The 27,073-nt window shown below is 40.3% G+C and overlaps 3 protein-coding genes across 3 annotated transcripts; all 3 read left to right on the plus strand.

The window, feature by feature from the left end:
- The first annotated feature begins 308 nt into the window (after positions 1-308).
- LOC130460750 (uncharacterized) lies at positions 309-2,382 on the plus strand. The gene is made up of 4 exons (XM_056828281.1): positions 309-1,097; positions 1,372-1,556; positions 1,697-1,753; positions 1,818-2,382. Exons 1-4 carry the CDS (start codon positions 309-311, stop codon positions 2,380-2,382), a joined length of 1,596 nt encoding a protein of 531 aa, XP_056684259.1.
- A 14,455-nt stretch (positions 2,383-16,837) lies between these two features.
- LOC110775489 (uncharacterized) lies at positions 16,838-17,655 on the plus strand. The gene is made up of 3 exons (XM_056828282.1): positions 16,838-17,173; positions 17,266-17,299; positions 17,335-17,655. The coding sequence occupies exons 1-3, from the start codon at positions 16,890-16,892 to the stop codon at positions 17,653-17,655; spliced, it is 639 nt and encodes a 212-aa protein (XP_056684260.1). The 5' UTR covers positions 16,838-16,889.
- Positions 17,656-17,952: 297 nt separating this feature from the next.
- On the plus strand, positions 17,953-26,596 carry LOC110775488 (uncharacterized). The gene is made up of 5 exons (XM_056828600.1): positions 17,953-24,096; positions 24,199-24,276; positions 24,376-24,463; positions 24,970-25,034; positions 26,018-26,596. The coding sequence occupies exon 1, from the start codon at positions 18,506-18,508 to the stop codon at positions 19,610-19,612; it is 1,107 nt and encodes a 368-aa protein (XP_056684578.1). The 5' UTR covers positions 17,953-18,505; the 3' UTR covers positions 19,613-24,096; positions 24,199-24,276; positions 24,376-24,463; positions 24,970-25,034; positions 26,018-26,596.
- The last annotated feature ends 477 nt before the right edge of the window (positions 26,597-27,073 follow it).

Consider the following 27,073-nt stretch of genomic DNA (forward strand, 5'->3'; position numbering starts at 1 on the left):
AATACGGTATGAAGCTTAACCCAACTAAATGTTCTTTCGGAGTGTCCGCAGGAAAATTCTTAGGTTACATCGTCACCCAACGAGGAATCGAGGCCAGCCCCGACCAAGTGCGCGCAATCATCAACATTCAATCCCCCAGGAACATAAAAGAGGTACAGCGCTTGACAGGAAGAGTGGCGGCACTAAACCGTTTTATTTCGCGGTCGTCGGACAAGTGTCGATTATTCTACGACGTCTTGCGCAAAAACAAGGGTTTTAACTGGTCCGACGACCACGAAACAGCTTTGCAAAACCTCAAAAAATATATGATGTCGCCACCCCTCCTGTCCAAGCCCAAAGAAGGCGAAGTCCTACAACTCTACTTAGCCGTCAGCTCAACAGCAGCCAGTGCGGTCCTAGCTCGAGAAGACAAAACGCAACAGCTACCTATTTATTACATCAGTAAGTCACTACTAGAAGCAGAAACCAGGTATTCCTCCCTCGAAAAACTCGTTTTAGCACTCGTTACCGCAGCCAAAAAGCTAAGGCATTATTTTGAAACTCACCAAATAGTGGTGATGACTAATTATCCAATCAAGTATGTGATGCGTAGACCAGAACTGACAGGTCGAATGGAGAAGGGGACAATGGCACTAGGAAGTTTCGACATCAAATACCAACCGAGAACGGCTGTAAAATCGCAGGCCCTAGCAGATTTTGTGGCAGACTTCAGCCCCGACTTAGAGAAGTTAGCAGACGACGAAGTCAAACTCATCAACAACGTAGAAGAAATATGGACACTCTTCGTCGACGGTTCATCTAATTTTCGTGGTGCAGGTCTAGGCGTCGTACTAAAGTCGCCACAAGGGGACATGATAGCACAGGCCATCTGCTGCGATTTCAAGGCAACAAACAACGAAGCAGAATACGAGGCGCTAATCGCTGGAATGACGTTAGCTGAGGAATTGGGGGCAAGAGGACTCAACATCTTCAGCGACTCACAACTCATCGTCAACCAGATTAACGGCGACTACGAGGCTAAAGACCTAAAAATGACCTTATATCTCGAGAAAGCAAAAAAGCTAACCTCCAAATTTAAACCCTTCTCCATCAAACAAGTACCACGAGACCTAAACACACAAGCCGACGCCCTTGCCAACCTAGGATCCGCACTCAGAAAATCACCATTCTCGACCATACCTCTAGTACACCTACTGTCACCCGCCATCGAAAAAGACATACCACAAGACGCCAGCCTCGTCCTATCAACCACAAACACAGATAGTTGGACCAAGCCCATCTTCGATTACCTAACACACGAAACTCTACCCGACGACAAGCTAGAAGCCAGAAAGATACTTTTACAAAGCTTTACGATATGTTATTTTGCAGGACGTATTATTTAAGCGATCAGCAAACGGAATGTTGATGCGATGTGCTGAGAAAACCGAGTGGGAAAAGTTACTGAAACAATACCACGAAGGAGAATGCGGAGGACACGAAGGAGGGCGAAGCTTATCAACCAGAATCAAAAGGAATGGGTATTATTGGCCAGCAATGCTTAAAGACGCCATGAGGTACGTAACAAAGTGCGACAAGTGTCAATGACACGCAGGTATGACACACAAATCATCTGAATTCTTGCATCCCACTTTGACTCCGTGGCCTTTCATGAAATGGGGAATGGACATTGTCGGCAAATTGCCCGTTGCCCCAGGACAAAAGGTCTTCATGCTAGCTCTAACAGACTATTTTTCCAAGTGGATAGAAGCAGGTGCGTTCCAAAAAGTAAGGGACAAAGAGGTATGCTCGTTCATATGGACTAACATAATATGCAGGTTCGGAATACCATCAGAAATCATCTGCGACAACGGAACACAGTTCATCAGCGACAAGACAAGGGCTTTCTGCAAGAAATGGAACATCGAGCTAAAGACGTCGACGCCTAGATACCCCCAAGAGAACGGACAGGCGGAATCCAACAACAAAACGATCATCGCGTCGCTGAAAAAGCGACTGGACGACAAGAAGGGACGATGGGTAGAAGAACTGCCATCCATCCTATGGGCCAATAGGACGACACCTAGGACGGCGACGGGACAGACTCCCTTCTCACTCGTTTACGGGTGCGAGGCAGTGCTGCCCCCGGAAGTGACGTTGCCCAGTGCACGATATGGACTCATGACACCAGAGCAAAACGACGTGGAACTCAGTGAAAACCTCGACAACACAGAAGATTTCAGGGAAGCAGCGTTGATAAGAATGGCGTCGCAACAACAGATCGTGGAAAAATGCTTCAACAAGAACGTCAAAGTAAAAATGTTCATGGAAGGCGACTGGGTGCTGCGCAAAGTATTTCAAAACACGAAGGAACTAAACGCAGGTAAACTCGCACCAGCATAGGAAGGACCGTACTTGGTCGATAAAATCGTCGGTAAGGGAGCATACAGACTCGTCACCAAAGACGGAAAGTCGGCCCCCTGAAGCTGGAACGCCACTCACCTTAAACTTTATCACTTTTGAACACTCGTCGAGTCCAGTTTTATCAGTCTTCGCTCTGTCGCTCCTATCCTTTATTTATTTTTTATCGCTTTATCTTTACTCAGAATCATTACTGACTTAAGCATCGGAGGGCCGTTGGCATCCCCAACGGCCAATCCTCCTAGCAACCCATGTTTACTTTTTGCAGAAAGACGACGCATAACGAGTGTTAACTAAAATCAACGACGCACGACGCGAAGCAGATCCCAAGTAACAATGAATAAACAAGCGACGCAGGTACTATTCTACACACGCATAGTTAAATCACTTCAATGTCTATTCTTTGTAAAACATCTGCCATACTGCGCGCGACAAGAACTTCAAAAAAAAAACACAAAGAAACACACTTGTCATACAGAACACTGCGCGACCTCAAAGGCCACGACCTCCAAAATACAAACACAAACACACAAATTGTCCAAAGCACCTCGTCGTCGCCATCGACGGCGAGTAAAGAAATTCAAAAACAAAACACAAAAACCAACAGAAAAAATCCAAACTACAGACTATTACATTGCTTCTTCTTGGGAAGTGGCCACAATCTCCTGCTCCGGCTCTTGCTTTGGGGACACGATAGCGTCAGTCACGACCGACGCCTCCACCGTCGTCGCCTCCGGCGCCTCGCCATGAGGAGCAACGACAGAAGCTTCCTCCTCATAACGCACGGCTAACACCTCCCCCTCTTGCCCCGAAACAGGAGCGTCCTCCACCGACAAGACAGCGCCCACCTCAGTCGCTTCAGTGCTGGCAGTGTCGGTCGTCTTAGCCAACTCTTCCGAGTCCACCACAGGCACCGACAACTCAGCCATGGTACCACCATTGGCCAAAAAATCGTCCACCTCCCTCTGAAATGGCCAAATACTGCTCTCCCCAATCAAGCAAGAATACATCATTTGTGCCCTCGTCCTCCATATAGCTAGAGCCTCGACATCTTTCACCTCCTCCTGCAGGGCATCGTACAAACTCCTCAACCCATCTAACTCCTCAGTGGTCGAGGCCAATTCCCTCTTCACTTTCTCCAACCCCTTAGCAGCGTCAGCTATTTGCCCATCCTTACCCCTCAGCTGATCACTTTTTTCTTTGACCACCGTGGCAAGGTCGACAACCTTCTTCTCAGCAACCTTCCACTTGGCCTCCCACGGCGCAGCCGCCTTCTTCGCCATCGCCACATGCTTTCTTGCATCTGTCAGCTCGTCGCACAACAGTGAACACTGCCTACGCACAGCCAAAGCAGCCTGCGACGCCTACGCAAGAACAGTGCCAAAACAAATTAACACAACATACATTTTACACCCGACAATTTAACATTGCACACATAACGAAAGAAAGTTAAATAAAACTCACCCGCAAGCTAAGTTCAGCGGCGTCCGACGCGACAGGAAGAGGATCCACCTCATGATATCGCTGGTACGTCGTAGGTAGAATCAAGCGATCAGAGAAAGGCCAAATAACAGCTGTCTCACCATCGCCCAAGAAGCTTGGGGGCAGAGAGATAACCGTATCCTCGACGGAACCCTTCTCGGCAGGACGCTTCTTGGCCGACGCAGTGGAAACCTTACCAACGTCCATAGCAGTAGATGACGCCTTAAACGGCTTCGGAGGCGACGAAGAAGCAATTGGGTAAAAACCTTCGACACCTATGACAACAGGTGTCTCAGCCGACGAGCCTATCGCAGAAAACCGAGGTACAACCGTTAGACCTTGCCCACCAGATGTCGAAGACGACCTTAGTCGTTTCCTCGCACGCTCTTGAATCTCACTTTGAGACATCCTCGACACCGGCTTGGACGACAAAGTGTGCTCTACACCCAATATAAAACGTAACAAGAACACCAAGTTCAAACATTACCCAAAACAAAAAGCAAAAGCCAAAACTAAACAAACACCAAATACCTGAATTGTCAGCCATATCGCCTACTTCTCCTTCGGTAGACGATGAGTTTGCCACTACCTCCTCGAGCAAATCCAACTTTCTTTGACGACGAATCAGTTGACCCGATTCCTCTTCTACCTCCTCCTCCTCGGCAACGTCGCCTGATTGGCTCGCTCCTTGCTCGTCTAAAAACTCCCCGTCACGCCTAAAAGACCTATCCTCGACAGAATAGCCCAAGAACTTCTGATACTTGTCGTGTGAATCAGCGTTCAACGCAGTCAACGACGACACCTTGACAACTGCAAAACAAAACCAAGTAAGGCAACGTTCAGTAAAACGACGAGAAACAAAGACAAAAAAACACATTTACCTTCCGTCGTCCACCCTTCAACCAAAAATCGCCCTTTATCTCCCAATGAATCTTTGCTCACATACACAAAACGACTCTGCCAACCCCTTTCGTTCACAGATAAACCAACACCCAAATTCGTCTTCCCCTTCTTAGTGACCAAGGTATACCTATAACATTTCTGCAGTGCTAGGTCGTAAGAGTACATCAAGTCAGCCAGATCAAACGGCATCCACCAGTTTGCAGTAATCATGTGCACCACCGCGAAAACTCGCCAGATCTGGGGCATCAACTGACCCGGACTCAAGTGAAAAACCTCAATAAAGGACCTAGCCAACGGAGTAAAAGGAAATTTAAAGCCAATTGTGAACGGATACTCGTACATGACTATGTACCCCTCCGGACAATCAAGTTCAATAAACGCCGCCGGGTCCACTACGCTGACGGCGGTAGGCCAGCAAGTTCAATAAACGCCGCCGGGTCCACTACGGTAGAGTATATCGGGTTAAGGGACTTAACCCGAGCAGATCCCGACTCTCCCTTTCCTTTAACCACCACCGCTTAGATCTAACCATCTTACTTATAAAATTCTACAGGAAAATCGAAAGAAATAAGCAAACTTTACCTGAATTCGGACGAACTCAGTGCGAAAACCAAATCCTTTTCTCCTTTTCTCTCTCTTGTGTTCAGATCTGGAAGTTTTTTGAAAAATTCTCTGTGTGAAGAACTTTGTTGCATGTCGAAAGTTGATATTTATTACTTTGGAATTCTAAACGGTTTTGTCCCACGAATTAACGGTTGTAGACGGTTTTTGTTTTTTCAAAATTGAATTGTTTCTTTTGCTTTGTGTGACTCCGCAAATTCACAATTGGGGGCAAACTGTTATCCCACTTTTTGTACCAACGACATAACTGCTCTAACGTTTGATCATGTTGTGTCAACCAGGTTCTGTCGTGTCACAGGTAAACATCGTGCTAAGGAGACGCGTCGGACATGGAGTCATACGACGAGGCATAGACGACAAAGGACTGGCGACAACGCACGAGCGTCAGAGATATAACCTCGACAGATAAGTTGACAGAAATAGGTTAAACGCCCAAGCCCAAGGCCCAAGACAGGCAGCGCCGTCATACTAGTAGAACAAGTCTGAAGTACGCACGAGAAGCGCGGAGTTGGTTGAAGACTGGAGAGACGTGTGAGGAAGAGATCCCTATCTTTTAGGGATTCTCTCAACTAACAGGACCGTTGGAACTATCCTATAAAAGCACGAAGGCGGTGACCCTAGAGGGGACAAGTTAATTCAAGCACTTAAACTCTCAAGCTATCAAGCGTTCAAACAATTATTATTGTACTTTAAATTCTTTGTATTGATTCTCAGAAAAAGCATAAACAATCATATAGAATACTTAGTGGATTGATAGCCTCATAGCTATCCGCGGTTTTTTACCTTATTCCTGGGTTTTCCACGTCAACACTTCTCTATGTCGTGCCTCCCTTGTCTCTCTTTATTTGCTCATTGCTTAGTTAGTGTCGACCCGAGCCAAAGATCGCCCCTAGATGAAATTTGGCATAAACAATGATTACTCTAATATTGTTGTACTTTCTTGATTAAGTGTTTGTTGAGGTGATCTCTATGATCAAATCTTTTCCTTTAGAGAATACATATGAGTTATATTTCTAACCTAGAGTAGAATGTATTAATTTCATGTCATGTTATAGAATGGCCAACAATAATGACTTAGTTGTTGTTATTCGCCTCTTGGCGGAAAAGCTGGCCCAAGAGAGAATTGATCGTCCCGATTTTGCTGGGGACATGTTTGAGAGACTGGCCAAAGTTAAGTCACCATACTTTAAGGGGCAAATTGATCTTACCTTTTTAGAGAACTGGGTTAGAGAGTTTGAGAAAAATTTTGGGGCTGTGGACTGTCTTGAGAACATGAGAGTGGGTCAAGTTGTACTGTACTTGAAAGATAAAGCTGAGTTATGGTTGAGAGAAAATGAAGCTAGACTTGGCGCTGTTGAGGGATTCAATTGAGATTCGTTTGTTACTGCCCTAAGGAAAAAGTTTTATCCTCTTTTTATAAGAAAACAAAAAGCACAGGAATTAATAAACCTTGGGATGAGGAGTATGACCATCGCTAATACTATAGCAAATTTATAGCGCTATCGAGGTTTGCACCTGAGGTTGTAGCCACAAAGGAGACAAAGGCTCAGAGGTTTGAGCAAGGATTGACCGATGAGATCCAGTTGGGATTAGGTGGATCTCATCAACCTCTACATCTTTAGATAATGTGTATGGAGAACCACCCATATTTATGGTTTGCAGTCCAAAAGGGACAAGAAAAATGTTGTTGGGGAGAAAGAAAAGAGTTTAATGCCCAGGAAAACCAAGCGAATTTGAAGAGGAATATGAATGACAATGGGAATGGGAATGAGAATGAGAATGGGAATTTTCAAGGAAGAAATAATCAGGGGAACAACAATAGGAGCCAATCCGAGAGAGTGTATCACTGTAAGATGTGCTGTAACAACCATCCTGGTAGAAGCTGCAAGGGAGTATTAGTGACCTGCAACTATTGTCATAAAATAGGCCACTTGGAGTATGAGTGCTTCACTAAGCAAGAAAAGGAACAAAAATAACAATGGGAGTGGTAACCAAGGGAAGTCATGGTATAACCAATCTGGAAATCAGAGTTCGAAGCCCGTAGGGTCGCAGAATAACCAGGGGAACCACAATAAGTCTGCAAATGAGAACAACAACCATAATAAGGCTCCGGACAAACTGTTCGTGACGAGTAGGAATGAAGCTGAACATTCTGCAGACTTAGTTCATGATACTTCTTCTATTAACTCCGTGCTAGTCAAAACGTTGATTGATTCAGGGGTAATTCATTCTTTTGTTGCGTCATCTGTTGTTAAGAGTATGCATTTAGTAGATTTTGAGGTGATTGATTTACATGTTAGTATACCTACTGGTGTAACCGTAAGTTGTACCAAGTTGTTTAAGAACTTTCCTTTGAAGACAAAAGATTGCGTTTTTCTTTCTGACTTGATAAAGTTTAGTCTGAGTAGATGTAATTTCGGGGATGGACTGGATAAGCTTGTATAAGGCTAAGATAGACTGTGAAATCCAGAAAGTAAGTTTAAGGAACCCTATTGGAAGGTTGACCTCATGTAGATGTTTTGAGAAGTCCAAAAACCTCTAGTTATTTTTGTAATGCAAGTGAGGAAATTGATGAAAAGGAAGTGTGAACTATTTTTCTCTAGTGTGTTAGAGGTGAATAAATAAAAAAGTTGGAGTGAAAATCGAGGATGTTGCCATTGTGAGTGGATTCAATGATGTGTTTCCGAGTGAAATTGCGAGAATGTCACCAGCTAGAGCCTTTGAGTTCACTATAGACTAAGTTCCTGGAACGACACCTATAACTAAAGCACCATGTAGAATGACACCTCCTGAAATGAGAGAATTAAGACACAATTGCAAGAGTTGTTTCGTTAAGGGGTATATTAGGCCTAGTGCATCACCATGGGGAGCTCCTGTGTTGTTTATTAAGGGAAGATAAGAGTATGGAATTATGCATCGACTTTAGGGAACTACACACCATCAAGAGCAAGTATCCTTTGCCTAAGATAGATGACATATTGGATCAATTGCATTGGGCGAGTGTGTTCTCGAAGACTGATTTGTGTTTGAAATATCACCAATTGAGGATAGCTGATAAGGGCCTAAGACCTCATTAGAACTCGCTATTGCCATTATGGGCTTAGAGTAATGTCTTTTGGGTTAACCAATACACCTGCCATAATTATGAATTTGATGAATAAGATTTTCACGAATTCCGAATTAAGTTCATTATTATGTTATTGATGATATCCTGATTTATTCAAGGAATGAGAAAGAGTATGACAAGCACTTGAGGATTAGTTTGGAGACGCTTAGAAAGAATCTAGTTTTATGTGAATGAAGTATACAAATCTTGAAGTCATGTGTGTTTAAGTGGAACCGACGGAAAAGTGAATGACTAAATTGATTGAAAACTACGTTACGTAAATGAATAAATCTAAGAGAATATTCGAGTGGTCCAGGATCGTTAGAAATCATTGTTGTCTTGAAAGATTGGAGGAATTATATGAGTTGGTGAAGGAGCTAAGAGTTAAGCCCAAAAGTTATGCATCCATGAAAGGCGTAATGATGTTCGATAAAAAGGAAAAGTTGAGCAGAAGAAATTTATGTAGATCCTGCTAAGATTTAAGTTGTGAGTGAGTGACCTACTCTAAAGAACGTGTCTGATATCTGAAGTTTCCTAGGCCCATTTGATTATTGTAGGAGATTTGTGAAAGATTTTTTTTTTCTTTTTTCGAAGAGAGCAAAACCAATGACCAACTTGATGAAAAAGAATTCGAAATTCAAGTGGAGTGAGAAATGTGAGGAAGCTTTCTAGATTTTAAAGGAGCGTTTGACCTCCACACTCGTTGTCGCGTCAGTTGAAACCTTATGAGGCTAATAACCCTACCCATGACCTAGAGCTAGTTGGAATTGTGATTTACTTTGAAGATTTGGAGACATTATCATTATGGGGCAACATGTAAGATCCTTACCGACCATAAAGTCTGAAAATTTGGCAAGAGGTCTAGTTGAATCTTGGGGACGACATTGATAATGGGTATTGCTTTCCACCCTGCAACCAATAGACAAATTAAGATTACTAACGGAATATATGTTGAGAGCCTGTGTTATTGACTTTAAGTGTAATTGAGAAGACCACCTAGATTCGATTGAATTTCTTGCAACAATAGTTACTATGCGAGCTTTAAGATGGCACATGTTGAGGCATTGTGTGGAAAGAAGTGTAGAAATCCCACTTGATTTTAGTGGAAATATAGCATTGGGGACATGATTCGTGGAAGTAGAAATATCCAAAGTTATTCCCTGGGATGAGTTACGAGGGCGTAACTCGTTTCCTTTAAGGGGGGTAGAATGCGATAGAAATTCGCGCTTTTTACCTATTTATATGGCAATTTTATGCATTTTATGCTCATTATTAGCAACTTAAACATGTTGGTGCAAAGTAAATAGATTTTTCGCATAAGAAAAAGGTGTTCATGAGTAACACAAGCAACTTTAAGTTAGCAAAAAGTGCACATGAGTGGCACAAGTACTTCTTTACGTAAGAATAAGTTGAAAACTTTTGAAAAGGGTGTGAATTTTCGTATCAAGTTTCGGGACGAAACTTTTTTTAAGAGGGGTAGATTGTAAACCCCCGTAAATTTATAAACGTTATTTATATATTTTAACGTATAGTTAATTATATTTAAATAGAATTTACGAATTTAGAAAAAAAAATGTAATTAACGGATATTTATTTTTATACATTTTAAATATTTCAACAATTTATGAAATTAAAATAATATTAGAATTTTATGCTGAAAAGATCGGCTCCACGCGGGCCAGCCGAGCCCGGCGACATCCTGTTTCTTCTTTGCCTTTCTTTAAGAGAAATCGAATTACGAAAAATGATTGAACTTAGAAAACAATCCTAACCATTTTGGATTCAAACAACCTTAATTCTACTCCTATCCCAATTGAGTAAAGCCCAAAACAATACAACCCAAAACAATCATCCCTCCCCTTTTCTATTTCACGTGAAACAAAAGAATTACATGAAACACTCTTCTCCTTCACTATTCACGTGAACAAAGACTTCAACCCTACCTCCATAGTTGATGTTGCCCAGCCGCCACCACCGCCGGCGCTCCTCCATTGTCACTCTCTGCTTGCCGCCGGTAACCTCCTTCTCCTTCGTTCTTTTTTTTTTCTCTTTCTCCTTTGGTTTAGTTCTTTCACGCATTAATGGTGGTTGTTTAGTCGACCAGCAACCGCACCCACAACCGAGTCTCGTCGCCCTGCCGACGACCACCCACCTTGCTGCACCGCCTCCGCCGCCCAACTTCTCGTCGCCGCCCAACTTCCCCGTCGGCTTCTATTTTCTCCTCCTTCACGTGGAAGTTCACCCTTGTCCTTTATTTCCTTCTTGCTCCACAAGCTTTTCTCACGGAACCAATCAACGGCGCAACCACCCACGCCACCAGCGATGTCGCCCTGCCGGACCACCGCCTGCTGCCGCCATTGTCGCCGGCCAGCAGCTCCTTCTATTCTTTATTTGGTTATTTCTTAAACCCCAAGTAAATTAAATGTTTTAATTATATGTTATTAATTTAATTTATGATCGGATTAAATTAAATTGATGATTTTTATGATTTATTTATGAATTTCAGATTTTAATGTTGAATAATTAAATTATTAATTTTCTTATTTCATAAATTGTTTGAAACGACAATTTGAATTATTTAAAGCATTAATTTTAAGGTTTTAATATTTCAAATTCATGGTAGGATGATTATAAGTTATTAAATTATTATTTTTTGTGATTTTAAGCATGTTGAAAATATTTTGGAGTAGTTTTAAATCACCTTATATTGCTGGAAATTTGTAAAGGGCATGTTTATTGAAGTTTATGATAATTGGTGATCATTAGTGTTGTAATCACTATGCTAGGAGGTTTAGTAGCTAAGTATTGACATTAGGGAATGTTCTAATTATGTTTAGGAAGGGTTTGAAGCTCCCTAATGTTGCTGAAAATTCAATGTGAATTGATATGAGTCTATATTGGGTGTTGTTAGGTGGAGAATTTTCCGTAGGCGACTTTTGAATTGTTAAAGTGGTCTTGCAGTTTGCTTACACAAGGTACGTACATACCTGTGTGCTTGGTGATGTGTGTTATTATTGAAATCATGTTGAATTTGTCGATGACTTGGTTATGTTGAAATTTACATGTTTAATATTGTTGGATGAACATGTTGAATATATATTTCGTCATGAGAATTATAACATGTTAGTATGGATGATTGATGCAAACATGTTGGTTGGGAATACTAGATTTTATATATATATATATATATATATATATATATATATATATATATATATATATATATATATATATATATATATATATATATATATATATATATATATATATATATATATATATATATATATATATATATATATATATATATATATATATATATATATATATATTGATTCGGATCGATTGATCGTTGTTTCCTTTTAGATTTTCACTACTTTATGAGGTCCGAGGACCTTGTTTAGTAAGTTAAAACCTTATACCCATATACAGGGGTTGATCATTGTTAAAGGAAAGGTTGAATTAATTGGAATGTGTCTTGATTGATACCTTTGTGATCACTTACTTAATTCCAAGATAAAAACAGTTGTGAATAATGGTTGATTGTATGACTTATGTGATTTTTGAATCATAACAGAGTTTTAATCTGTAAACCATGTAAAGTGAAACTGAATAGCAATAGCTTTAGACTGTGCACGTCTGAAGTGACGGACAAACAGGAGTTGGGGTTCATGGTGGTAGCCCATGGCCTTTTCTGGGACCGGATTGATCACCGTGTTCTATTTTATTCAAAAGTTCCTCGATATCGTAGGTCACTGAGGTTACGGAGTCGCGCCCGTACCTCGTCTTCCTTAGTGAAAACTTCTGGTTGGACAACTCGGTCCATTGACTATTTCAATTTAAAATAATATTATTGTTACAAAAGTCTAGTCCAGTATAGTCTAGTCAAATGTAGTCGTCAAATTAACATGTTTTGTCTGCCCTTACTTATGTTTTATTAGTATCATGTTAGGATAGTTCGTTTAATAGAATCATGTTAGGATTGTTCGTTTAATAGAATCATGTTAGGATTGTTCGTTTAATAGAATCATGTTAGACTTATTATTGATTTAGTATGTAGTACTCAAATTTGCAGATTACGTGTTTTGTTTGTGTGTGTTGATCATGGCTATGCCTTATTGATCCTGTGATGACCCATTTTGGTGAGCAGTCTCTAAGGATCAATAAGCATTGTCCATCTACAGGTTTGAAGATGATGCATCATTGGGATCGGGATTGGAGAATTTATAGTTAATTTGATTTTCTAAGTTGGATTTGGTTTGTTTAAGTGGACCTTAAAACTTATTGAATAAGTAACATTAACGTTGCTTTTCGTTGGTTGCTTTTGGACTTAATTCCATAGTTGACTATTTACAAACTTATAGTTAGTTTTATGTTTTGCGCTGCAAAATTCTGAATAAGCCGATACGTTTTCACACGGGCTATAATGCCTTGATAATTCTCTACGTTTTATTTTAAAAGGTTATTTTATAAAAGAGGGAATTGTCAGGGTGTTACAAAGTGGTATCTAGAAGCTTATGGTTTTACTTCAATGATTTTTAGGCGCCTAAACTAGCTAGTTTCCTAAAACGAATTACCTAGAATTGAACTCCTACTTATTATATCATTCAAAAATGCGTACTTTTTTTTGGGGGACCAAATTCATTTTATTTTGTTTGAAAACATATTAATATTTCTTATTTAAGTTCGAAATTAACTTATTTACTGAAACTTTTCGTTTATGTGAATTAAGTACGTTCTTTTTCTTTTCGAATTTATTTAAATATATTCGAAATATATATATATATATATATATATATATATATATATATATATATATATATATATATATATATATATTTATATATATATATATATATATATATAAATAATAATAAAAAAATTCTTATTCAATTTGTTCGTTTATTATTTATGCGTTTAATAAAAAAAATTCTTTCTTATTAATCGTTCTTGTTTATTCTAAGTGTTTCAATGTTTTACTTATGTTAATTTATTACCAGAGATGGGTAATATAGGAAATGGCATATAGGATAGAATTATATGTGCATTAGTAGTTAATTGCTAGCTTAAGAAGTTAATTGTTACGTGCATGTGTTTAAGTGTTGCATTTAAATGTGCATAGAAATTGTTTGATTCCACCAAACTTATTGTTTTATTGAATTCTGGTTATGCTTTGGTTGGGAAATCGTTAGTAAGACCTTAAGTTGTCTCTTTCAGGAATAAAATGTTCCTTTAGGTTTAAAGACATGTATTTTGAGGATAAAACACCAAATTTGGCTTGAGACTAGGAATAGTAGGTGGAGTTACGACTCATGGAGTTTCATACTCTTACCTAGCATTCTTATTAGCCGTATAATGCAATTAAACACTTTAATATAATATTATTTGTTATACAATACTGCACAAATAAAATTTATAGAAGACTAAATAAGAATTTATTGAGATATATATTAGGAACTGAGGGGTTAATTTAATTTTATACCTCATTTAGGTGTAGTTACTGTAGGAAAAGTAACTGTCGTATCAAGAATTTATGATTAACAATAAGATAAGATGTTACCCGATTATTGATCTCATAGGAAAATAGTTGTGTCGTGGTATGGAGGCCACTGACTTAGAAGCAAATTTCGCCACTACCGGTACATGCTCTTAAGTGACGAACGCCTCCTAAGGTTAACACAACTCTCCTTAAAATCCGTGCACCCGAACTTGAAAGGTAGAAATGCTCTAGAACTGCTCAGATCTCTATTAGGGTTTAGGGTTTATTTTTAGAGTTAATCTTCTGTCTAGAGTTAATATCGAGTTTCTGTATATATCTTTGACCGATGAGTAAAAACATATATATATACTTCGTCAATTGGCCAATATGACTAACATGAATTAGGAAATCATTGGTTTCTTATCCTCAAATCAGTTGGAAAAAGATTTAGGAAATTAAAGGCCAAATAAAAGTTAGGTGAAAGAGTTTTAACATTTTCCAAACTCTTGGCTCTCGTAGGATTAAGGGAAAAGCGGGCCATAATTACTTGGTATTTTACTTCTTTCACAAACAGCATACTCCACGGCCTTCACGCGGCTAGAGATATCGAGCCACACCTTGCTAGCGGTATAAACTGATCATAAGCAAAATAGTACTAATCATTTTAAATTTTGCATTACAACCAACAGTTACCTTTAGGAGAAATTTTTTCTACAGTGTAGCACTAATATTTTTATTCAGTTTTTTTATATATATTATTTGTTTATATTTTTTTAGTACTCCTTTCCCTAATAAAGTTCCGATAATATAATATAGATTTCATGATATAATAAAGAATTTTTAAAAATTAACAAAAGTAACAAAAATAATTGTATGACATACTATTATCAAAGCTGACAAAATATGTCTGTGATAATCAATACGTTTTTAATTTTTAGGTCCAGCACGTTAAAAAAAAAACTTATATTTAGTATTGTATATAATAGTAGAATCTTTTGAAAAATCGTAAAGTTTTAGATATCCAAAATATAAATAATACATTTGAAAGATTTTCTTTAGTTAACAAAAATAATTGTATGACATACTCTTACCAAAGCTAACAAAATACGTTGTGGTAGTTTTTAAATTTTTATGTCCAGTATGTTAAAAAAAACCTCATATTTAGTATTGTACAAAATAGTAGAATCTTTTGAAGAATCTATATAAATAATACATGTAAAAAATTTCTTTAGTTAACAATCTATATTTTCTTAACAAATATAATAATATAGTGTATTATAAATCAAGTAAATATATAATTATTCTTGTTAAGTTGGGAAGTAATATATTGTCATAAATCAAGTAAATAATATAATTATTTTGTTTAATTAGTAAATGACAAAAGAGCGGAAATTTTTTGATTGTGAGAGCGATACGTGTCAGTTTTGCTTTTAGGGGCTTTTCTTTTAGTATAGTTATGGATTTTCTATTTCTAGAGTGTCACATACTCACATACAATGTTCTTTGTAATCTTCTCAAAATAATGATGTAATACCCCAATATTTATGATTTTATAAAATATATGTTGTAGCTAGAATAAGATTATATTTATTTATTAAGTAAGTTTTTGTAAACAAAATAGTGTATTTCTATTTTCGTTAAGTAGCCTATTTTTAATATAGTAGGACTCTTATTATAAGCACAAATATATTTAGTTAACCCTATTATTTTGAAGAAAACCTTGTCAGTGCTAATCACGGTTTTTCATTCAAGGATTTTGACCGTGAGAATGTATAAAGTGGAGACCTTGGAGTATCTTATATCTCCACTAACGATCAGCTAGCTAATGCTCTTACGAAGTCATTGCCCCGCCATCAATTTCATACACTGATCACCAAAACAGGCCTTTCACCGCCGCAGCCTATTTATGGTTTCACCCCACTAGCTGTTATATGACTGTTGCAGTTCCCCATTACTCCGGTAAAAACACAAAACCTCCATTGTTCTGGGCATTGCTTAAGGGTGTTCTCAATCTAGTTCTTCGTCGTACACCGAAGGATTGGAGTCGTGTATCCCTGGGGGTCGGTTGCTACGAGTCCGCGTGTACTTAGCGGGGCAAATTCAACTTTAGGGCAGTGATTGGTGTCACGCCACGACATTGTTACAGATAAGCTTGTTCTAATTATTGTTCTTATTAGTCATAGTTCCTACACTAAATTCTAGCTATTACTATCCTTGTATAGCTCTCTTTGTTTACTATAAATTGTGAATAATATCAATGGGAAACATTGTCCCTTCTATTCTCTTTCTCTACAGATTGTTCAAGTATGTAACATCTCATTGTAAAAAGAACGACTTTGTTTAGTTGCTTGGACCAGAATCTCTCCTAACCAACCAACCCAAAACTATTAGGAATGAATAAGAAGGAAGAGGGCCCTATCCCGAAGAACTGCAACTAATAGGGATCAAATTCATGACCTCAAAGTCATAAGGTGAAACTTTCCCCAACTACGCCGTGTGCTACTTGGTAAATTGATACATGGTTTATTAATAGGTACTTTGAATGGTTGTTGTAGAAGTTATATGGCGTTACTTTTATTAGAATAATAACGTTGATACAATACGTAGTAGATATTTGTGGTTGTTGAAACGTGTTACGGAGTTAGTAACTTATCATTGCTCACTCTCTTTAGTCTTATAACAGTTTAACCCGAAGAGGAGGGGAATTTGAATCGACCGACGAGACAATAACAGATTTAATAGACAGACTAGTCTATAATAATAGAGGATACTAATAGTATACTCGTAATTGTACTATTGTACGATATTATTATATATAAGCATCAAACACCAGTGTGTATGTTCAGACATACAACCCCATAAATATCTGACACCCCAAATCATCCACTGATCTGAAAGATGCAGAAATCAACGGTGGGTATTGATTACTGGATGAAATGGCAAGTCCCTGTTTGTGGGTTGATCATTGTAATCCCAGCTGCAATTGCCATCAAAATGATCAAGAATAAGACCATTAATGGTGAAGAAGATACCCAGAATTCAGTATTATGGGTTCCTTGCTGGAGACAGCTCAGCCCCAAATGGCTTCTTCTCTACAGAGCTTTCGCTTTTCTTACTATGGCTAACCTTCTCTTCCAGATGCTTCATTCCTATGGCCCTTATGCTTTCTATTTTTATACCCAGTTAACCTTCTTTCACTCTTTTCCTCCATTTTCATTTTTCTCCAATTTTTGCGGGTCTGTTTTTTCTGATTTCATTGTCTGGTGATCTGCAGGTGGACATTTTCACTGGTTATGGTTTATTTTGCGGTATATCCTGTATCCTATCCTTTTCCTGTTTACAGCTTTCTTCTTCTTCTTATGCTTCTTTATTTATTCATGTAGATTGGAACCATTGTTTCTGCCCGAGGATGTTTAATGTTACAGAGAAATCTCCAACAGGAAACGCAGAGAAAGACAAAACTCTGAAAAACGGTTCAGAAGGCAATGAATCTGCTGCTGTTATGGATTCAGGGAAGGGAGAAAGCCTCACAAAGTTGCAAAATCATGTTAGGAATGATGAAACTCGAGTCGGATTCTTAGGGTCACTTATGCAAATAATTTACCAGGTAAGTTTGTGTCCTTCAATCATTCGGTGCTTGTTACTAGATGTTCCGGTGTTGTAAAGATGGAAACAATGGGCTTCGTATGAAGGCCCTTTCGTATGTGTTGAAGATCTTGCTTGTTTGAATGAGTGGAGTCCGAATTCACCTGCACAAGAGCAAAGTTACTAGCCTCGGGGGTGTTTTCGAGGAAAGCCCCTCCGATGCCTAAGTAAGAACGATGCTCGGATTCTAGAGAGAAGTTCTCTAGAAGAGTAGTCTTAAGGCGATAAATTGGACGTACCTTGAGGTGTGAGCCTTGGCGGCCTATTTATAGTGTTTGCATAATAAATGCCCATAGGTCATTTATTGCTTTTGGGCCTTGGGCCTTGATGGATGGCTGACTAGCCATTGGTAGGTTTGATGCTGTTTGTTTAGAGCCATTGGGCTTTGGACTTAGTGGCCCAATTGAGAATCAATTGGGAGCCCAAACAACATGCCCCCCAGACCCGGTCCATTTAGAATTAAATGGGTGGGTTTCCAGCTGTCAGAAGTCCGAAAGTTCCCTCTCTTTTTTGAAAAGGGATGATTTGCATTGATGACAAGTGTTGGGAGTTGTATTGTGTCGTGGAGATCATGGGTTGAGGAAGTTGATGCGCCCCCTTTCTTTTCTATAAATACTGGGTGCTTTGCTCCTTTCGAACTTTTTACTCCTTCTTTCAAACTTATTCTCTTCTCTAAATTCCGGCGATCGCAGTTTTCAAATTTCTTCAGATCTACGGATTTCGGCCAGCTTTAGACTTCGGGAACTTGGGTTGTTCGTTTTATCGGCGAATTCCGCTTCGGAAAAAGGTAATTTGTTTCTGAATTCTCCTTTCCTCTTCGTTTTTCCTTCTACCCCTCAATCTAAACCCTAGGCCGAGAATTCGCGACCATGGCCAAGAATAGGGGCAAAAGCAAGTTCGTTGTTGGCTCCTCTAGTGAGAGGGAGAACGTGCCTTCGGGAAGGTTACCGAAAACTTCGAGGGGTCGGCCTTCGGAGAGGCCGGTGGAGAGGCGTTCGACTGGTTGGGATGCTTCCAAAGATGATGTTGCTGGCGGGTCTAGCGTGTCTGAACGCGCAACTTCTGGTAAGAAAGCTGGTTCTTCGGGTGTGCGCCGTCCTTACCCTGAGTTTCCAGTTCATTGGACTGAAGCTGATCCGCAGGGCAAGTATGCCCCGATCTTGCATGAGACCACTAAGATCGATGGTCCGTTGGAGAAATCGGTCAGTGGTGACTGGTTGGTGGAGGCGAAGCTGGGGAACTACCATCGGAGGGCCGAAGAGTTATACGGAATCCAGCACGCCTTGGGGTACTGGTGCGAACTTCCCGATCAGGAGCGTCCTCGGGTGACTCATCCGCCGAGGGGGTTCATCTCTGTGTATACTCATCACTTGGAGAACGGTCTCCGCTTTCCCTTGGATCCCTTCATTTCCGAGCTCCTGGTGTCGTACAACATCAGTTTGGCCCAACTTACCCCCAAATCTATGAGGCACATCATCGGATTTAGATGGGTGTGCGATTTCGTTAACTTTCCCTGCTCTGTCGCCGTGTTTCGGGATCTCCACGATCTGTCTTTCAATCACGCTTCCAAGGGGGATGGGTATGGTTGGTGGACCATCATCAACAAAAAGTCCCGAAGAAAGGGGGAGCCGAACTACATTACGGCCTACCCTTACCTCAGCTCTGACCATAATTGGAAGACGGAGTGGTTGTTCGTTCGTGTGCCGACAGATCCGAAGCATCCCAATTTTTATCGCCCTCCGAAGTGGTTTGTGACTCCTGATCCTGATATGCGAAGCGTGGCTGCTCCGGATCGGAACCATCACCACTACGTGGATCTCCTCCAGTGGTTTTTGGCTCGGGAGGACAACTACAAACTGCCGTCTAACTGGCTCCCGAACCTCAACTATATCTTGCGGGAGGACATTCTTGCTGTTGCCGGTCTCAGCAGGATTTTTGACAGGGGTAGGTGTCTTTCGGCTGGGACCGTGCTTTAGTAAGTTTTGTCCTCCTCCTTTTTGTCTCGTTTTATTGATTTTGTTTTGTGCTTTGTTTCTGCAGAGTACGGCTTTAGCTGCATTGATCCTGTGGTTTTGGGCATCTCTTTGGATCTGAAGACTATTCACGACTCGGCTCCTGATTACAAGTTCGGGAAAGAGAATCCTCGTAATCCTCGCTTGAAGGATTACGTGCTGTCTCCGTCTGGTGTCGCTCGGATATCTGAAGTTCGAGCTGATCCGTGGGATTCTGCCTCTTCTCCCGAAGCTGTTCCAGTGAAGGTCGTGCTTCCTGATTTGAGGACAACCTCAGATCCGGTGAGTGTTTCTATATCCCGAAGTTTTTTGTTTCCATCTTTCTTTCTGGTTGGCCGTCGGCTAACGTCTTGGTCCTGGACCATCTTTATAGGGTCCTGGGACTGACACTGTGCCGCGTGCCGTTCCTTCGGTTTCATCTCCGGCTCGGATAGATATCTCTTTATCTAGGAACCGGGTACTTCACGGTTTTTCTTTATTTCTTCCTTTGTCTTCTTTTACGTTTATTGACCCTTGGTCTCCTCTGTTTAGGATCAACGCAAAAGGAAGGGATCAACTCTTTTGAGGCCTTCCGCGCATCCGAAGAAAGCGAAAGCTTCTCAGTCCTCGGAGAAGGTATTTGCTCTGACTTGGAGTTTTTGTAGTCCGTTTTTCCCTTCTTTTTCTTTCTCCTTGAGGCTGATCTCTGAACGCCTGTTTTGTAGGAAACGGTTTCGGAAGACATGCCTCCTCCCAAGAATCTCCTTCACTTCATGCCCTTGCCAGGGCAGAAGTTGAAGAGTGTGGTGGTTGCGGAGCCGCCGCCCGTGGATCAACCGTTGGCTGAGGAAGATACCATCCCCTCTCCGCTGAAGCCGTCTACTGCTCTAGGGATCGAGATCCAGGATATCACCAAGGTGATGGAGGCGATTGAAGCCGACCTTGTTCCTGGCTCGGGTGCCCCTATTGTGGTCGAGCAGAAGGAGGAATCTGCTGACGTTTCTCTCGAAAGAGAGAAAAGTCCAGATAAGGAGATGGTGGACCTCACCGAAGCTCATATTGAGGTTCCCGAAGCTGAGAAGGAGGTTCCTTCTGCTGAGGAGGAGCAGCCCGAACAGGGTCTGACGAGGAAGAGGCGCCATTCGACCTTGGGTTCTACTTCGACCTCGGCCCTGGATAGACTGATCCACGCTGACCCTTGCTCGGATGTTCCGCTGAAACGGATCCCCGAGGAGGTAAGGGAGGCGATGGCTCGCTATGCTAGAGCTCCGGTTTTGGGGGAGAACCCCATGGCTCATGTGGGATCTTTGGTGGGTCCCGAAGCTGCACGGGAGAATCTTCTTCGGGCCAACCCGCAGTGGAGGGTTCCTGGAGCTGAGGAGAGGACCCAGCTATGATGGCCCAATACTATCTGAATGAGGTAAGTGTTGGATTTTCCCTTTTGAGTTCCGTTTTTTTTTTTTTTTTTTTTTTTTTTTTTTTTTACTTTTCCTCATCTTTTCTTCTTTCCCAGGCTGTTTTCTGGTCCTCGTTCGCTTCCGAGTGTAGCTCGGTTGAGGAGAGACAACTGAGGAGATATCAGGAGGCTTATGCTCGTGATATCCCTATCTTGGACCAGAAGGCTGGGCAGCTCTTCGCCGAGCTGGTGGAGGTCAAGCAACTGTACCTTCAGTACAGTCGTGAGGCTAGGGAATCGGCTGAGCAGATCGGGGCCGAAGTTGGGAAGCTTACTTTCCAGGTCGAGGAGGATGCTGAAAAGATAGCTTCCTTCGACCAGGAGAGGAAAGAAATGGCCGCCAAGTTTGCGAGCGAACTTGAAGAAAAGGACAGTCTTCTCAAGGAGATGACTTCTAAATTTGAGGCGGCCGTTAAGTAGAGCCAGGAAGCGGAGGCGAGGCTTCAGCAGTTTGTCAAGCATCGGGAGATTGTTCAGAATCAAGCTGACAAGGTGCCCGTTCTCCAGCTGAAGATCCGAGAGAAGGATGCGGCCATTCGGAAGTTGGAGCAAGAGCGAGTTGACCTCTATACTGCTGATCAGTGTAGAGAGCAATACTGGAATGGCATCCTGGGTGCTCGGCGCATGTTTGCGAAGCATATGCCTCATTTCCCTTGGAATGAGAAGGTTCCGCTCTGGATGAGGGCCCAGGATCACTTGGTGGAGTGCCAGGCCGATCGAGACGAAGCTGAAGCTGAACGCCAAGCTGCTCTAGCAGAGGCTCGGGCCCAGAAGGCGACTTCCGAAGGTGACACTACTGCTGGGGGTTCTTCGAAGGATGCTCCCCTGGGGGCTGCTCCTGAGACTCCCAAGAGTTAGGGATTCGGGCAGTCGTCTTCTTCAGAGTCGGTCGGTTCCAGTTGAGGACTTCCGAACATGTGCTTGCCTTTCCCCCTTTTGCCTCGGCGCTGCGTTGTACTCATTTCCTTTTGTTTTTCTTTAGTACTTCGGTAGGCCGGTATTGTCTGTTGATGGCTGCCGATTTTAACTGTTTCATTTTGTTTTCAATTTTTGAGGTTTTCAATGTATTTGTACTCCCCCCAAATATTGAATAAAAAATGAATGTTTGTTACTTGGCTGCTTCTTTTCAATTTTGTACCTTCGCAATTTTAGGTCTTTGAATCCGTAGATTTTTCGAGCTCTTCTTTCTGTAGACTTGCTAAAAACCTTTTGATCTTGCGAGCTCTTTAAATCCGTAGATCTGTTAAGAGACTTTTTAACTTTGCGAGCTCTTCAAATCCGTAGATTTGCTAAGAGAATCTTTAGTTTTGCGAGTTCTTCAAATCCGTAGATCTGCTAAGAGACTCTTTAATTTTGCGAGTTCTTCAAATCCGTAGATCTGCTAAGAGACTCTTTAATTTTGCGAGTTCTTCAAATCCGTAGATCTGCTAAGAGACTCTTTAGTTTCCAGACTCTTCAAATCCGTCGATCTGCTCAGAGGTCTGGATTGTTCTTCCGATCTCTTGTGGTTCGGAAACCTGGGCAAGAGATCGCTAGTCTGCCTCTTAGTTATGCCTTTGGCGATCCGTGGATCTGAGCCGGAGTTTTATAACTTGATTCGAGCGACTGTTTGTGGCGAACAAGTTTTATTTGGTTATCGCGAATCCGAGGATTCTGGACGATTCCCTGAAGTGTATGACTTGGTCATTTCTTGCATTTTATCAAGGAATGGGCAAAATCAACCTGTTTTTAGTCTCGGATTGATCAGATCCGAGGCTGCATATATATAAGGGGACAATAAATATAGAGATAAGTTTAATGAAACACATGGTGCCAATGGCTTTCCTCTTCTCATTAAACAACTTACTTGGTTTACAGACAGAGATCATACAAAATATTTCTTGAGAACATCGGTATTCCAATGGTTCTTCAAAATTGTTCCATCTAACTGTTTCAGCATAAACGTGCCTGGCCTTTTTTCGGAATGGATGATGTATGGTCCTTCCCAAGTGGCTGAGAGTTTGCCATGGATCCGTCCTTTCTGAACCGAGGCGGCGTTTCTGAGCACTAGATCACCGACTTTTAGGGGTCTGGCGTTGACTCTTCGGTTGTAATGCTTGTTGACCCTTTGCAAATAGGCTGCGTTGAGTGTCCTTGCATCGTTCCGAGCTTCGTCCAGTAGATCGAGAGTTTCGGACAGAAGTTGGTTGTTGCTTTCTCCTTGGAGCCCATCATACCTGTTGTATGCCTGGATCCTCAGGATTTCTGTTCCGATTTCCACAGGGATGACAGCTTCGGATCCGTATACAAGGTGGAACGGTGTTTGCCCGGTAGCTTCTTTCTCGGTGGTCCGAAGGGACCATAGCGTTCCGGGTAGCTCTTCTAACCACTTGTTTTTGTCATCCTCGACTCTTTTCTTGAGTGCATTGAGGATGAGTTTGTTAGCAGCTTCGGCTTGCCCGTTGCTTTGTGGGTGGCAAACTGCCGAGTAAGCTAGGTGTATGCCGAACTGTTTGCACCATTTTTGCAACGGGATGTTGTCGAACTGTTTCTCGTGGTCGATGTAATCCCCCGTAATTTTATACATTTTAGTTATATATTTTAACGAATATTTAATATATTTAATATATAATTAAACATAAATTACGGATTTTAGAAACGAATATGTAATTGAAATGTAATTATTTTATTTCATTTGGAATACTTTTAATGATTTACGAAATCAAAATGTATTTTCGAATTTTACGTTAACACGAATTCGATTTTGGATTCGAATCCTAAATACTAAATTCCTAAGTCTAGCCCAATTGAATAAAGCCCAATAATATAAACCCATAACCCCACACTTCTACTCCATGTAAAACACAAAACACAAAACACCAAACCCTTCTCCTCTCTACTCTTCACGTGGAAAACCAAAAAAAGGAAAAAAAAAAAGGAAGAAAAACCCTCCTGCTTCACGTACAACCTCCCAGCCGTTGCACTCTCTCTCCTCGCCGCGGCCCTCCTCCTCACGACTGAGCCCTCGACGCCGGTGAGTCCCTTCTCCCTCTCATTCGATCTCTCCTTCTCCTTCCTCTTTGTATTTCCTTATTTCGTTCTTGCTCATGGCTTGACTCCGTTCTGATTCGCGCAGCCACCGCAAAGCACCACCGTGTGCCGCCGTCCACCACCTAGCGCAGTCACCCACGAACCTCGACCACCGCCTTGCACGGTAGCCTTCTCTTTCCTCCTCCCTTTTCTTTTGATTTTTCGTTCTTCGTTCATTGCTTGCTCTTCGATTTCGTGGCTGACCACCACCATATTCGCGCAGCAACCACCGCACGCAACCACCGTGCTCCTCCCTCGCCGCAAGCCGCCACCGTCTACCGGCCAGCCTCCTCTCCCCTCTCTAATTCTTGGTTATTTCTTAAACCCTAAGTAAACTAAATATTTTGATTTTATTTTTGTTTATTTAATTCATGATTTGATTTAATAAATTTATGATTTTTATGAGTTAATTGGATTTTCAGATTTATGTAGTATGCTCAAATAATATATTTAATTTTCAGATTATGCAATTTGATTGAAATAATGGTTTTAATTATTAAAGTATGAATTTTAATGGTTTTAATAGTTTCGAGATCATGGTAGGATGATTATAAATTATTAAAGTTATTGTTTTTATGATTCCAAAGCTTAGGGAGTAGTGTGAAATTAGTTATGTTGCTGAAAATTTAAAGTACGATGCTTGCAAAAGTTTTCAACGAATTTCAATCACTAATTCAATAATCATGATTCTAGGAAATCAAATGTTTAAGTTTTGATAGTGGGGAAAGTTCTAAATATGTTTAGGATACATTTAGAATGCTTTATTATGGTTGCCAATGATTAGAGGTTGATTGAGATTACTTGTTGGTTGTTTTAGGCGGAGAATTCTCTTTAGGCGACTTTTGAAAGTGTTAAAGTGGCCTATCAGTTTGTTTACACAAGGTACGTACATACCTGTGTGCTTGGAATGTGTGCTAATTGTTGAAACCATGTTGAATTGTTGATGAACTTGGTTATGTTAATGTTGTTGATGAACTTAGTCAGGTTGAAATTGCATGTTTGATACTGTTGGATGAACATATTAAACCTTTATTGCATTTTGAGGACTATAACATGTTAGTATGGAAGATTGATGCAACATGTCTGATTGGGAACATTAGATTATTTAGTATATAATTCAGATCAGTTAATTGTTGTTCCCTTTTTAGCTTTTCACTACTTTATGAGGGCGGATGACCTTATTTAGTAAGTTGAAACCTTATACCCATATTCAGGGGTTGATCAGTATTAAAGAAAAGATTGGAGTTAATTGGAATGAGTCTTGTTTGATGCCTTTGTGATCACTTACTCAATTCCAAGATAAAAACAGTTATAAATAAATGTGAGTTGTATGCCTCATGTGATTGTTGAGTCATAACAGGGTGTTAATTTGTAAATCATGTAAAGTGAAACTGAGTAGCAATAGCTTTAGACTGTGCACGTCTAAATTGACGGACAAACAGGAGTTGGGGTTCATGGTGGTAGCCCATGGCCTTTCATTCGGACCGGATTGATCACCGTGTCCTATTTTCAGTCAAACGTTCCTCGATATCGCAGGTCACTGAGGTTACGGAGTCGCGCCCGTACCTCGCCTAGCTAGAAAACTCGGTCCATTGCCTATTTCAATTAAAATAATATTATTGTTATAAAAGTCTAGTCCAGTCTAGCCTAGTCTAGTCAAGTATAATCGTCAAATTATTATGTTTTGTCTGTCCTTACTTATATTTATTAGTATCATGTTAGGGTTGTGGGTTTGATAGTATCATGCTAGGATTGTTGTTGTTTTAGTATGTAGTACTCAGCTTTGCTGATTACGTGCTTTGTTTGTGTGTGTTGATCATGGCTATGCCTTATTGATCCTGTGATGACCCATCTTTGGTGAGCAGTCTCTAAGGGTCAATAAGCGTTGCCCATCTACAGGTTTGAAGATGATGCATCATTGGGATCGGGATTAGAGAGCTTGTATTTCTATTCGTTTAATTAAGTGATTCAATTTGTTAACTTGGATTTGAAATTTGTCGTACTATTCGTATTTCCTTAATTCAGTTAATTGGTTTGGACCTAATATGTAATAGATTATTTATGAACCTAAAAGTTAGTTTTATGTTTTCCGCTGCAAAATTCTGAATAAGCCGTAACGTTTTCACACGGGCGATAATACTTTGATAATTCCCTACAGTTATATTTAAAAAGAGGTTATTTTAGAAAATGGGGATTGTTGGGGTGTTACAAAGTGGTATTTTTGAGCTAAAGGTTTTACTGACATTTCGTGTCTACCTTTTATATCTTAGGCGCCTAACCAACTAATTAGTTACGTAAAAGTAATTTCATACTAGTGAATAAATTTAAAGTTATTAGCTAGAAATGTTTGAATTTATTTTAATATTGACTCTTGAATCGTGCTTTGAAATACGTTTTTGGTTATGCGAATTAATGTATTTCGATTCTTTTGAAATTCAAATTAATATTTCAAAAAAAAAAAAAAAAAAAAAAAAAAAAAAAAAAAAAAATTTACTGCTGCTGCTGCTACAGTACCGTAAAAAAAAATATATATATATATATATATATATATATATATATAATTTAATTATTTATCGTTTAATAATTATTCTTTTAATCAATCAAATTCTTATAAATCATTCGTGTTTTATTCTTTTATGCTTCAATGTTTGATATGCTATGATTATTTTGAGAGTTGGGTAGTATAGGAAAGGGCATATAGAATAGAAGCATTGTGTCTGCATTATGTCAACATGATTGTAATTTCTCTACCTGCTAACTGTCGTGTCTTTCCTATGCTTGACATTAATACATATTCTTACTTGTTGTGTATTGTGGGATCATACGGTAAGCGAGAGTACTAATTACTAACATAGAAACTATGTTTAATTGTTATAGATCACTAATCATGTCTGGCATACAAGGAAATAGAATAGGAAGCA

This window comes from Spinacia oleracea, chromosome 5 (assembly GCF_020520425.1).
Source record: "Spinacia oleracea cultivar Varoflay chromosome 5, BTI_SOV_V1, whole genome shotgun sequence".
Classification (NCBI taxonomy): domain Eukaryota; kingdom Viridiplantae; phylum Streptophyta; class Magnoliopsida; order Caryophyllales; family Amaranthaceae; genus Spinacia; species Spinacia oleracea.

Coding starts and splice junctions, on each gene's coding strand:
- LOC130460750 (XM_056828281.1), top strand. CDS start 309: ATGTCGCCACCCCTCCTGTCCAAGCCCAAAGAAGGCGAAGTCCTACAA. Junction 1,098..1,371: donor AACCCTTCTCCATCAAACAA/GTACCACGAGAC, acceptor GTTATTTTGCAG/GACGTATTATTTAAGCGATC. Junction 1,754..1,817: donor TTCCAAGTGGATAGAAGCAG/GTGCGTTCCAAA, acceptor CATAATATGCAG/GTTCGGAATACCATCAGAAA.
- LOC110775489 (XM_056828282.1), top strand. CDS start 16,890: ATGCAGAAATCAACGGTGGGTATTGATTACTGGATGAAATGGCAAGTC. Junction 17,174..17,265: donor GCTTTCTATTTTTATACCCA/GTTAACCTTCTT, acceptor GGTGATCTGCAG/GTGGACATTTTCACTGGTTA. Junction 17,300..17,334: donor TGGTTATGGTTTATTTTGCG/GTATATCCTGTA, acceptor TCCTGTTTACAG/CTTTCTTCTTCTTCTTATGC.
- LOC110775488 (XM_056828600.1), top strand. CDS start 18,506: ATGGCCAAGAATAGGGGCAAAAGCAAGTTCGTTGTTGGCTCCTCTAGT.